At 32.1% G+C, this 13,928-nt stretch overlaps 2 protein-coding genes across 2 annotated transcripts; one reads left to right on the plus strand and one right to left on the minus strand.

The window, feature by feature from the left end:
- Window positions 1-79: 79 nt before the first annotated feature.
- On the minus strand, window positions 80-8,893 carry LOC132943900 (protein timeless homolog). Its single transcript, XM_061013043.1, has 22 exons — window positions 8,676-8,893; window positions 8,368-8,471; window positions 7,962-8,296; window positions 7,748-7,882; window positions 7,594-7,689; window positions 6,769-7,047; window positions 6,534-6,680; window positions 6,347-6,459; window positions 6,141-6,273; window positions 5,919-6,073; window positions 5,738-5,859; window positions 5,507-5,669; window positions 5,360-5,440; window positions 5,051-5,157; window positions 4,908-4,970; window positions 3,047-3,128; window positions 2,762-2,960; window positions 2,470-2,695; window positions 2,309-2,406; window positions 1,588-1,807; window positions 1,212-1,528; window positions 80-1,144 (listed from the first exon to the last, which is right to left on the minus strand). The coding sequence occupies exons 2-22, from the start codon at window positions 8,456-8,458 to the stop codon at window positions 275-277; spliced, it is 4,032 nt and encodes a 1,343-aa protein (XP_060869026.1). The 5' UTR covers window positions 8,459-8,471; window positions 8,676-8,893; the 3' UTR covers window positions 80-274.
- A 1,471-nt stretch (window positions 8,894-10,364) lies between these two features.
- LOC132942793 (dentin matrix acidic phosphoprotein 1-like) lies at window positions 10,365-12,900 on the plus strand. The gene is made up of 3 exons (XM_061011439.1): window positions 10,365-11,864; window positions 12,243-12,516; window positions 12,589-12,900. The coding sequence occupies exons 1-3, from the start codon at window positions 10,456-10,458 to the stop codon at window positions 12,898-12,900; spliced, it is 1,995 nt and encodes a 664-aa protein (XP_060867422.1). The 5' UTR covers window positions 10,365-10,455.
- The last annotated feature ends 1,028 nt before the right edge of the window (window positions 12,901-13,928 follow it).

Here is a 13,928-nt window from a genome sequence, read left to right on the forward strand (position 1 = left end):
TATTATAAAAGGAATTTATTTAATATTATACATGTCTATACTTATGTATGTATAAAATATATATTTATAGTATGTATAATTGAGTAATAATAGTAACATAATATATATTATACGTGAGATGAAATAGGGCATTTTGGGAATTATTAGGAAAAAAACATTATACCTATATTATAATATAAGGTACACACACATATATATTACTTTTTTAAAAACTGTTTATTATTTTAATATATTATTGTATACTTTTGAAAATAAAAAAAGTTTATCGACAAGCTTAGTCGCTGTCATCATTAATGAAATATTTTGTTTTTTTTACAAATCCACCAATTTCCTCTTCTGAGTCACTGTTTGTCAACGATGGCTTTCTTTTATGATTCTTATCAAAACCTTCTTCGTCGCTACCATCTAGTTGAGATTTCGTAGTAAAATCTGCGACTTCATCTAATAAGGTTGTTGTTTTTGCTTTCTTTTTTGATGAAAGAACATTTTTTTCCTCGTCACTGTTGTCTGCATTAATGTCAACTCCTACTATGGTTTTCATGGAAACTACATTTTGTTCACTGTCTTTGTCACTATTAACTTGTTCTGAAATATTTTGACTAAGAATAGTTTCTTTATCTTCTTCATCACTGTCTTCAAACACGGTTTTCTTTTTTTTCTTTAAAACAATACTATTTTCCAAGTCATCATCATCACTGTCTTCCAATAATTTTTTCATCGAAAAATTATGCTCACTGACTCCACTGTCACAATCATCCGAAGGTACTTTTATAGGAGTAACATCATCTTCAATATCACTATCCTCTAATAAAAATGTTTTTCTATTATGACCAATTTTTTTGTTGAATTCAATTTTATCTTTACTAAAGTCAGGAACATCGGATTTTTCTATAATGTTTGAAGAGTTTGATTTTAAAGATGTATTAACTGTTTTGCGATCATCATTTACACTGTTTTGAGCCAGAGATTTCCTTATCCTTTCAAATGTTGCTCCCACATCCTCATCACTACTGTCATCAACTCTACTGTTTGTATTAGTCAAGTCATCAGCCACGAAATTGCCTTCTATCACATTTGTGATAGTTGTGGATCGTTGGCGGATATCATTTGCTTGCCACCTACCCGGTATACGCCAATAGGTTTCCTTTTAAATAAAAGTTTTTGTTAGTATTTGATCAAACAATAATTATTGGATTTATTGTATGTGTTACCTGAATACTCGACGGTTTATGTATGCCTAATACTTGCATCATTTCTTGAAAATCAATATCATTAACAGCTGTCATACATTCATCAGTCAATGGCAATAGGGGAATATCAGATTCGTCTACATCTAAATCGTTTGCAGCCTCGTCTAAGCTCTCAATCAACCACAATAGAGCTGTTTTCATATGTTTATCAATTACTTTTTTAATAGCATTCAATACATAAACAGAAGTTAAGCTATGGTAAATAGGTTCTATATCATCATTATCTGAATCCAAATCATCATTACTTTCATCGCTTGAATTATTTTGGTTTTTCTTAGCTACAAACAAAAAACAATCATTTATTATTATTAAATTATAAATAATTATCATTAAGTACATTTATTAGAATTCTTAGGTTTTTTTTTTCTCAGCTCGTCTCGATCTTTAACTAAACCCAATTCAAGCATCTTATCAATTATGTGATTTCTTGGGCGTTTCACATCTAATTTATTCATGATTGAATGTATTGGATTGCTTGCATCTTTAAATTCTTGGAATAACTGAGTCATTTGTACAATTTCAGCTTCAGCAAACTCTCTAATGATTTTCGGTGCTTTCTGAAAATAAAAATTATAATAATAAAAGTATTTAAGAGGATGTCAGCGCACTATTTGTTTTTTCTCTTCCCACGCGCAACATAGACAAATCACATTTGCGCAGAATCGTTTTTCTATGCTTTTAAGTAATCTCAGAGTAAAATCACCCATTACAAATAAGATAGAGAATAATATTTTAGAGGGAATGACCTATCAATTTTATATTTTATTGCTATTTGACTTTGTATTTGTCTTTCAAAATAAACAAAAAAATGTACATTTAATGATGTTTAAATTGTTTTTAAACGATATTTAGAGAAATCAATATGTCATTCCCTCAAAAATATTCTCTTTCTTTTTTGTAATAAGTGATTTTACTCTAAGATTACTTAAAAACAGAAAAAACGATTCTGCGCAAATGCGTTTTGTCTATGTTGCGTGTGGGCCAGAGAGAGAAAACAAATATTGCGCCTACATCCTCTTAATGAATTACATATCTAAAATGTTTAAAAACATTCTTACCCTTATTGGAATGATTTCAAGTTGTTTGAGTTTTTTAAGAACACTCATTCTTGAACGGTCTTGTCTAATTAGGTTCTTGCATATCCAAGCCACTTCATCTACAAAAACAATAGAATCCATTACATTGACATTACTGAAATCCTGTACTAAATATTATTTACCTTCATCGGGCATATCTCTTGTATATTCTTCATGTAATCTATGTAGCTCATCTTCTTGTTCCTCGCTCCAATTTGTTTTAGGATTTTGATCTGCGTCATATCCTTCTTCAATTTCAAAAGCGGTTTTTAATTCTTTCCAGAACAATATTTCCATAAAAACTTTTTTATTTTTTTTTGCTACTTCCGTAAATTTTCTCATAATGAATGTAGCAAAATGTTTTAATTCCTAAAAAGCATTGTTTATATCTTAAATACAAAGTTTATTTTAAAATTAAAATTTAATTATAATTACTTTATGACTAGGATTTTTGGACGAAAATATTTTTTGAAAAACTCGAAAAACAGAAGCTTGAAACATCAAAGCACTATACTTGCAGTCATGTGTAATGCGATGGAGAAGTTTCACTATTGCATGATTGGTATATGTAGAATTACTATCAAATTCTTTCAAGAGTTGACAGCAGTTTTGTAAAATTTTCGGTTTTGCAAATCTTAAAAATAATAATTCAAGCTCAGAAATGAAAATTTACTATTTAAAAATTTGAAAAACATTAATTTAAAATAATAAATATCTAACTTTTTTACAAAATCTATGAATTTAAAATTTGCTTCTTCTGTTCGAATTTGACTAGACTCTTCTTCTTCATCTTCTTCCTCATCTAAAATATAATTTGGTTTGTATACACCATCATATCAACATGAAATGACAATAATATTATTTTTATAAGTTTTTAAGATGAATGAATGGTCCAAACTCAAGCATGTTAATCAGTGTCGGCCTGGCATATCAAATACCCGTGATTCATTTTTTTTTATAGGGTTCCATAATGAAATACAAAGGCCCCAAAATAATTACTTGACACTGTGTTGAAAAAATGGTCGCTACCATTTTTTCTTTAAAAATACATTTATTAAATTCTGATTTTTAGAATTTTTAAGTATACTTATAACCACGTTTTTTACTGCAAATTATTTAAAAGGTAATTTTATCGAAAATGTTGTTGTATTGAAAATATAAACCTACATTTTACTAAGTAGTTGCTGAATTATTATAATGTTTATACTAAAGATAATAATCCTTAAATATAGTATACGATAATATCAACTATACGCAATATTAGATTAGTATTCAGTATACTTAGATAATTTTGTATTGATATAGATCAATAGTAGTTATTAATATTTTCAAATCATCTATTTCACCTATTTTCATAGACATATTATACTATTATCCTTAGAACACAGTTATATAACTCAAAAACTACTCATTATAATTTTGATGTATCTAAATCAAAATTCTCAAAAAAAAAAAATAACTGCTAAATAATTAAGAGCGAAAAAAGGTGATTCCTATTTGAAAAACAGAAGTTTGTTTTGTCACAGCATCATCCTTGAATGTGCAAAAAATCTCAAGTATTCAAAAATCTTCAAGTGTAATTAAAAATTTGAAAATCCGAATTTGAATATATATAATTTAAGCAAACAAATAGGGTGAACATGCTTTAAAAATCACCTTGTATAATATTAACACAAAGCATGGCACTGGGAAGCATTCATTGAATATTAAATGATGAAAATACAAAATAATAAATAATAATTATTATTTATTAGTTACTCAGAAATGAAATTACGAAAACCAAATTATATTTCTATTATAGAATTTTAATTTAGAAGAAAAATCCAACTACAGAAAACTAATTTTCATCATTATTATATATATTATATTTAGGTATAGACGTATTAAATAGTATTGTAAGTCGTACATATCTTTGTATGCAGTATTTAAATGATTGCTGAATCCCACAGAGGCGTCGCAATAGGGTCCCTCGTGGCTTTGCCTGAGCCCATTGTTTTTGAAGAAGAGAAATAAAAATTAACTTAACCTGCTGTTGGAAATTAATCTAGGCCAGGCTCACGCTATGATAGACAAACATCCGGGCCCAGTAAAGAAAAAATGCTCCTAAATACGTACTCTTAAATATTTTTGGGGTCTCTACTCCCTATTTAGACCAGGAACATGCCAAGCAAATAAAAAAATGTACGAGACACTAAAAGAAACGGAGAGGTCACAGCCAGGCCGACACTGATGTTAATGTAACTTGGTGTCAGTATAAAAGCATACTAATTACTTATTGTTAATAATTATATTAAAATAATTTTAAAATGTTATAATGAATACTTTAAATTATACAGAGTAATTTGATTCATGTAACACACCAATTTTTGTTATCAATTTGTTGAAAATTGCTTTTTTAAATCTATATTATTTATAAGTATTCACAATTCTTATCTTAACTTTTTCAAAACGGTGTATCTATAGAAGAATAACAATTTATAGAAAATCGAGTACATATAAATAATTCATTCATCACTAGCATTAATAATTTAATACCCGTAAAAATATTTATCATAATTCATAAACAATATGCCAAACATACCACCAACATTGATATTTTCAGTATCATTTAAATCATTAGATTCTGTAACGTTTTCATCATAACCTGAAATTAAAAATAACAAGTAATGTTGATGATCAAGTAATTAAACCATAACATGTAAAAATAGAAATGTATAACTATACCTATGGGCGTTCCAAGATCAGCATGGAAAATTTGTTTTAAAATGTCTAATTCATCATCGCTATTTAGCCCAGGTTTTCCAAAATAACTGTCCTCGGGCCAAACTTCCCTAAACATACACAGTTATGAAATAAAAACATTAAACATTTAAGTTTTATTACAATAAATATTTATATTTGTTTTATTTTTAATATTATATTAAACTAAATAAAATTGTTGTTTTTTAGTTGGATAATTTATGAAGTCAACAAGAATATTGATAAAACAAAAATAATATTTATGTAGGTATTGTTATATAAGCTTTTACATACCTAGAAGCTCTTAATAGTTGTACAGATTCTTCCAAACGTTTATTTCTTATATGTATTCGTATACGTTGCATGGCTTCAACTCTTAAAATATTTTATCATAAAATTATATAACAATAAAAACTAAAATAAAATAAAATTTTAAACTACTTTTGATCTTCCATTGGCACTTCAGATATAGGGTCATAAGGTCTTGCTTCAATGGTATCAACAGCTAGTTCACGTATTTGAATAATTTCTTTGAGGTCTGGACTGAAATTATTCCACATATCATCATCATTTTCTGGAGTAACTTGAGTAACAGTTTTGGTTTCTAAAGAAGATACGTAAATAGTTTAATATAGAGAGAAATAATAATTTATTATGTAACAAATGTTATACTTTTGGAAGTCTTCTTTTTTCTTGTTTTGCACTGCACAATCAAATTACGCTGTTTTTTCCCTACATGCTCTAAAAGTTTCATAAAAATATGATTTGTTTCAATAAGATCCTTGAGGTACATTCTAAAACATATAAAAAAATATAAAATTCGAAGAACATAATTTATTTTATTAATATTTACTGTGAGAATTTTGTTTCTTCATATAAATTTAGCAAACTCAATAGCAAATCTCTATACTCAACCATGTAAAATAAATTAGTTAAAATTGTCCGAGCACTAGATTCTAACGTTGGATTTTTACTTTGATACATCACTAAGAGTGTTTCCATTAGTTCCTAAATAAGATACAAATATTCACTCAATTCAATGTGATATCATAAAATACTCAATAAATATACTTACTTTATATGCTTTAAGTCCTAAATGCATGCGTTTAGACCAAATAGGGATTTTTTTTTTATCAGTTATCAATTTTTCACGGCTTTCTTCAATGCGTTCTTGGACAAAATGAAATATGTTTAAAGCCATAGTTTCGCTGGAAGCAAATTGAAATATAATATGTTATAAAATATCTTAAGTAAATGGTAACCACTAAACAGAAATATTACCTAACTAATTTAATTTCAAATCTATAATTTCGATTAAATTCCATGAAAAATTGCATCGCCCAAAAATAATATGACTCATCATTAGGCTGGCCTTTTGAACGCACTAACATTTCCTTAAACAAAAATTTTTATTGAATTAAATATTTAAATGAATAGTTAAAAATAGACTAAAACCAAAAATCCTCACTCTGACGTGCTTCATTAACATGTTATATGCCCCATGTAGAAATTCAACACAAAACTCTTTTAAGAAGAGTCTAACACTAAACGCAGATTTGCGTTCAATACCAGCATCTCTCATAGGTAATCTGTTACGAGGAGTTTTAAGAGGTTTCTGAAATTAATTAATTAAAATAACATTAATAATTAAGTGTGTGACACATACACAATTGATAAAAAGATGCATTTAAGTCATAACAAACCTTGTGACGGTCAAAAGCTTTATTAATGTTAGATGTCATTGATGAAACAACCATTTCGTTTTCACCAATTGATTTCATACCAGAAACAACGTATCGGCCTCCAAATTTTGAATGGCGCGATCCACTATACTTTTTAAGCTTATCCATTTTTTCTTTTCGTTCTTTATCCATAACTATTTTGAGATCATGTTCATCCCTCTGTTTTTCAGTCTCAGTACGATTGACTGACGCATTTGCAAGTTCTGCTGCTTTTTGATCTCGAAGCATAAGTGAAATTATCTATGGATTTTTTTTAAATAACAGATATTGAGCCAAACATAGTATTACTACAGTGGATGCAACTTTTAAGACTCACGGATATAAGGTTCCGTCGCTTATTACACTCAAATCTGTCTGGAACGGTGTCCAAATACATTATAAAAATTTGGTTATAAGATTCATATTTCGTAAGAAAAATTATAAGAAATAAACATTTTTGGTTAAAATTGAAAAATTAATTGTTTTTTAAAAATTAAATTTTTTTATAATTTTTATAAAAATATCAATTAAATTTTTTAATCATAATTTTTTTTATCCAGTCACTTATATTTAATATGTATTAAAGTAGATTCAAATAAAAGAAAAATATGTAGTAAAAAAAAATATATAAATATGTAATTACAATTTTTGTTTTTTTTCCCACTTCACCTATAAGATTTTTTCGGTTATAAGACTCACCACTTTGTGCTGGTCCCAAAGTGAGTCTTATCAGCAGCATCCACGGTATTATATTATAAATATTTTTGGAGATTTATTTAAAACAAAAATATTGTTATTAGTGCTTACTTCTAATGCATGTAAATAGTATTGCTCTTCATTAACTGAACATGTTATATACATGATGATATCAATGAGTTGACTCTGATGCAATGCCCACAGGACCTAAACAATTCCAGAATTATAGTATTATATAAAAATTAGGAATAAATGATTAATTTACTTGATCATGTAAATTTGCATCATTGTCAGGTCTACACTCAGCATCATTATCCGCAGGCACATGCAGTATATTACGGACTAAAATGAGAAGTCTCACTGTGGACAATACTTTTTCTTCTCCTTTCTCATGGTACTCCTACAATATAAGTAATACACGAGGTACACTAATTAATAATGTTTAATTTCATAAGGTTTTTTATGAAAGTCATACATACCGCCTGTATAACTTCTGCCAATTTATTCACTATTACTTTCCAGACATTGATGTCTGTAAATGCTCGTTTGTATTTTTGTAGGTGTGACACTATTTGCAAGTAATTTTGGCTCTGCGTTTTCTCAATGGGTGGCTGTTCGTTATATATCAACAATGCGGGCGTTGTAAGATTGACTAACAACCGTATGATCAAATCAAACAAATCTGAATTGTTTGAGTATTCGACCAGTATTGGCAACAAATCAGTCTCCACAATATTCGCTGTACCAAGGTGGCGACGAATTTCATGATCGTCTCCATCGCGTCTCAAAAACTTGATAAGATCACGAACGGCCTCTGCGAAAAATGACCAGAGTTCAAATTGAAAGTGTAGTATATTATACATTTATTTATAACCAAGTATATACCTGAACATTGCGGATCAATGCAGTACTTTTCAGCTCCTGCACATCCTAATGAATTGCAAGTAGCAGTCAATTCGGCATGGACTAATGCCATCACTTTTGTTCGACTATACAAAAAATTATAACTATTATCTAGGTATTAGTCAACCAATTTAACAGTGATTACAATAGGAATTAAAATTACAATGAGTACATTTCAAACACAATTCAATATTACAAGACGTGTTAAGACATACTTAGAATACGATTAGACCGACTTTTGAATAATTTTATGAGAACTAGACGACTGATAAGTAATAACTTATACTTACGTCACAAAATTTGAAGCATAACTAGTGTACTGAAGTCATAAATGTATAACCTTATGGAAGAACGATTTAAGTTGGTGAATCGTGTATTGAAAAAATAATTGATAAATAATAAATATTAAGTAACAACAATGGAGACAAATTAGTAATTACAAATAGGTTAATGAGTTATGCTTATGACTTATGAGTATTGAGTAATGGAAATTATTTTTAAAATGTTATTTCATATTTTGGTGATGATTGTAGATAAGAATAAATAAATAATGAAAAACGCGCCAAAATTAGACTGATGTGCAATGTGACCAACGTAACGAACGACGACAATAACTGAACGCACTATCGTACAACAACAATAATAATAATAATAATAATTATTATTATTATTATTATGATAATAGTCATTTATTAAATAAATAAATATATAACACCCCAAAGAGCAAAGGGTAAGATTAATGAGTACAATACGGGAAAAACAAAATTATCGTTAAATTAACATCTGTCATTTAATGAGAAAACCCGAACACATAACGATTAGCGATTACAAATTATATATAAAATATTTAAATTATCAATGCAAGTGTTTAGCTTAGAGCAGGAATCGAAAAAAATTAAAGTTATGAATTTGATTACACATTATTCAATTATTGGCGAGTGACACATCAGACTATTTGGAAGGTAATTATTTTTAGAATGAGGTTTATACAATTGTAATAAGGTAAATTTTTTGTAACAATTCATTTAGGACAGTCGATAACACCATTCAAGATTTTATACACAAATAAATTAATACTTTAATAGGTAGTTATAATAATTTAATTATGATACTAAATTTATGATTAATAATGATTTACGATTATATGAATTCGTAAAAAGAAATATGGGTTTAACATTAAAGTTTTGGAATTTTGATACTACTTTTATTTTCCATTCTTAATTTATTGAAACATTTGTGTCTTACGAAACCAAAAAATGTATTAGATTTATTTTTAAATTTACTTATATTTGCCCTTATTAATGGATAAGTAATAAATGCAATGGCCAAAAACTACAATTTTAATAAATGCGAATTTTGAGAATTTTTTTTAAGTGTGTGTTTTTGCATTCTTAATATTGGTGGAATCAGAAATTACCTATTGTACTCACTTTTTATGTTATTTTTAATGAATGAATAAAAAAAAAATAATGCATTTTCGATGTAGATTTGTGGAATAATTTGCGTATGATGCGTATTGCGTGAAACACGGTAGATCGTGAACTCCAAAAGGTTTTGAACTTTGAAACTTAAGTCTGTCCGACAAATTCTGATTGCACCATAATTATTGTTCCTATAACTCGTGGAAATACATCATAGGTTTTCGAAAAAAATTTCCAAAAATCGCTTACAAACTGCATTTAATACCCCATCAAAATCACTACATAGTTCATCATGATTTCTTTTCGATTTTATGTAATTATACACGAACAATGATGGATCTATAATTTTCATAAAAATATAATACTAATTTCTATGAAGTCTACGTTTGTAAGAGTTGGCCATGTATAAATATCAAATCGCGTTGTATAGGTATTTATACTGTTTGTATACTATATAGTAATAAATTATATTGCTAGGATAATATTACATAGATACATTTTTTAAATCGCCACAATATTATTATTACAACGCCCGTATGGATTAACTTAAATTTTTAAAACAGATTACAAACGCAGAAACACTCGAGAAATACTTTTAACACGAATTAATAAATACATTACATTTAATACTATATATTATACGAAAACTATGTTAGCCAGTCCAGTGGACAATAATGTTGGTGGTTCGTGTCGGGGTAAACAGAATAACAACCAACAGTGCAGTCTGCCGCATCAGAAGTCCGAATGTTCGGTGCGTAACGTTCGCGAACCAATACTGGCGAACCTGCAGATCAGTTTCGACGAGAAACCAGAAGCAGACTTCTGTAAAAACGACACCTGCACGGAGAGTAACGACAGAGAGGCCACTGGTTGTAGCAGGATCGCCAAGAACGACACCTGCAGCACGGAGAGTAACGACAGAGAGGCCACTGGTTGTAGCAGGGTCGCCAAGAACGACACCTGCGGGGCTAGGCCGCGAGAGAAAAGCAGGCCCGCAAAAGAGCCAACGAGAGCTGATGCGAGTAGAGACGATCTGAAGAACAGCTGTCGCCGTCAGCCGACATTCGATGACGAGCAGCAGAAGGGTGCAGGGTCGTCGCGACGGAACAACGAACCGTGGACGGGCTGCGAGTCGCTGCTACAGGTTTCAACGCCTTTGGAAGCAGACTTCTGTAAAAACGACACCTACACGGAGAGTAACGACGGAGAGGCCACCGGTTGTAGCAGGATCGCCAAAAACGGGGCCTGCGGGGCTAGGCCACGAGAGGAAAGTAGGCCCGCAAAAGAGCCAACGGGAGCTGATGTGAGTAGAGACGATCTGAAGACCAGCTGTCGCCGTCAGCCGACATTCGATGATGAGCAGCAGAAGGGTGCAGGGTCATCGCGACGGAACAACGAACCGAAGACAGGCCACGAATCGCTGCATGTTTCGACGCCTACGGTCTGGCCCACCAAAGACCCGACCACCTACCAAAAATCTGCACCACCGTCGACGTCAAACAATCGGACCCTGACCAACCGACCGGATGGTGTACTGCAGGAATTCGAAAAAGAATTGTTAAGGGTGGAACAGCGTCGGGCGCAATTGATGCGGTGCATCGAGCGCAAACAACGAGCATTGATGAAAGAAAGCCTGGAAGTGCGAACATCACTGCAAAACTATTGCGAACAGCAGAGTTCAGGCGGCGAGAAACAGTCACTACACGACATCAGAGAACGTCGACCGCCGCAAAAGGATACTACGGAACGTCGGCCGTCACAGTACGACACTAGAGAACGTCGACCGTCACAGTATGACAATACAGTACACCGACCGTCGCAACACGACACTAACGAACATCGATCGTCACAGTATGGCACTAGAGTACATCGACCGTCACAGTATGACACTACAGTACACCGACCGCCGCAAAACGACACTAACGAACGTCGACTTTCGCAGTACGAAAGCAGAGAACGTCTATCGTCGTCCCATCACGACACTAGAAAACGCCGACCGTCACAAGACGATACAAGAAAACGTCGACCGTCACAGGACGACACTAGAAAACGCCGACCGTCACAGGACGACACTAGAAAACGCCGACCGTCACAAGACGATACAAGAAAACGTCAACCGTCACAGGACGACACTAGAAAACGTCAACCGTCACAGGACGACACTAGAAAACGCCGACCGTCACAGGACGACACTAGAAAACGCCGACCGTCACAAGACGATACAAGAAAACGTCAACCGTCACAGGACGACACTAGAAAACGTCAACCGTCACAGGACGACACTAGAAAACGTCAACCGTCACAGGACGACACTAGAAAACGCCGACCGTCACAGGACGACACTAGAAAACGCCGACCGTCACAAGACGATACAAGAAAACGTCAACCGTCACAGGACGACACTAGAAAACGCCGACCGTCACAGGACGACACTAGAAAACGCCAACCGTCACAAGACGATACCAGAAAACGTCGACCGTCCCAGCACGACACTAGAGAACGCCGACCGTCCCAGGACAATACCAGAGAACGCCGATCATCACAGTACGACCTTAGAGAATGCCAACCATCGACGCTCGACACCAGAGAACGCCAAAGTTCGAAAGGCGAAAATCGTAAACAGCCACAGGGGGGCAGCTTTGTCTTCGAATGTTTCTGCAATTTCATTGGGAAGGACAACAGTTTTAACAACAAACCGGCCACAAAACAGGTACAGCGCAATGAGTCTTACCAGCTGTCGGCTCGCGGTGTGAGCGATGGTAACAGTTTCTGTCCAATCCAGGTGTCGTCTCGGCACAGCAACAACAATGCCTATAACACGACCAAAGTGGAGGTCGCGAGAAAAGACGCCGCTTCGACCGGACGCCACGGCGGCTCCGGCCGTCGCAGCACGCCACGGAATGACGCCACTGCGACGTCACCGGACTCGGCCGAGCAGAACCGTAGTCGTCAAGACACTTTCCAGCCACGCGGCTGCCCGCGTCTAAGGGTGGTGGATTTGATAAGCTTTACCAATAACAGTTCTGTTACTACGATTGGTGGCACTCAAAAGCACAATAATCGAGCCAATCGAGGGTGGAACGAAACACAATAATGCATAACGCAACCCATTACTATTTTAGTAATTTAAATATAAAACAAAATTAATTTTAAAAATAGTTTATTTTTCAAATTTCACAAAAAGTTGAAATATTAAGTAAGTAAATGTTAAGTAAAATATTAAGTAAGAATATTATCATAATATCGCATCAGAAGTAGAGTTAGCCGCAGCCCACGGAGGCTCCGACGAATTCGTTCATGACATTTCAGGAACAAAAAGCTCCTAAAAACATAATCGTGTGATTCGTGTAGACTAATAGGACAGGCGGTTGCTACTTGTGCTACCGCATTGAAATGCTAAATAAACTTTGATATCTACTTGTCTTACCAGATATCAGGTCAACGTGTTTCTTTTAATCTACTTATATTGATCGAATATTAGTAAGTTAATAATAAATATTAAATATTAGTAAGTAATATTAATAAGTTACAAGACATTACACGCTTTTATAATTTTTGATTTTCTGAGATTTTCTGATGTCCGATTGACAATTGGTGATGGTATTTATCATCACAAATCACAATTTCATCTAAAAGAGGAAGAATAAATAAATTATCGCATACGACCTATCTATTATAAACTCTTGATTAAAGTACCTAGTACCTACCTAGTATCTACCTTTTTTTAATACTTTTTTTTCGTGTGGTATCTCTGAAGTGGGAACTTCCACCTCAGAATTATTGAAGTGTACCTAGGACCTACTCCCAATTCACATGGATAAATAACTTTAAATATATAGTTAAGTTTAGAAAAACCTATTTAAAATCGGTAAAATTAATAAAAGAACAAAAATTATATAGAGAAAACTCGTTTTATAATATTTACCGATCGGTAATACTCCTAATTTATTGATAAATATAATTTTTAGTTTTATACTTTTATCGATTTTACTGATCTTAGATTAAAATTAAAAACAATAAAGATAATTTTATGAAGATAATAATTTAATAAATTTATTTTTACAATGAAATAATATGAAAGACTTTTCATATTGAAAAATTTCACGCACTACAGTTTATATT

Source organism: Metopolophium dirhodum, chromosome 4 (genome assembly GCF_019925205.1).
Source record: "Metopolophium dirhodum isolate CAU chromosome 4, ASM1992520v1, whole genome shotgun sequence".
Lineage (NCBI taxonomy): Eukaryota > Metazoa > Arthropoda > Insecta > Hemiptera > Aphididae > Metopolophium > Metopolophium dirhodum.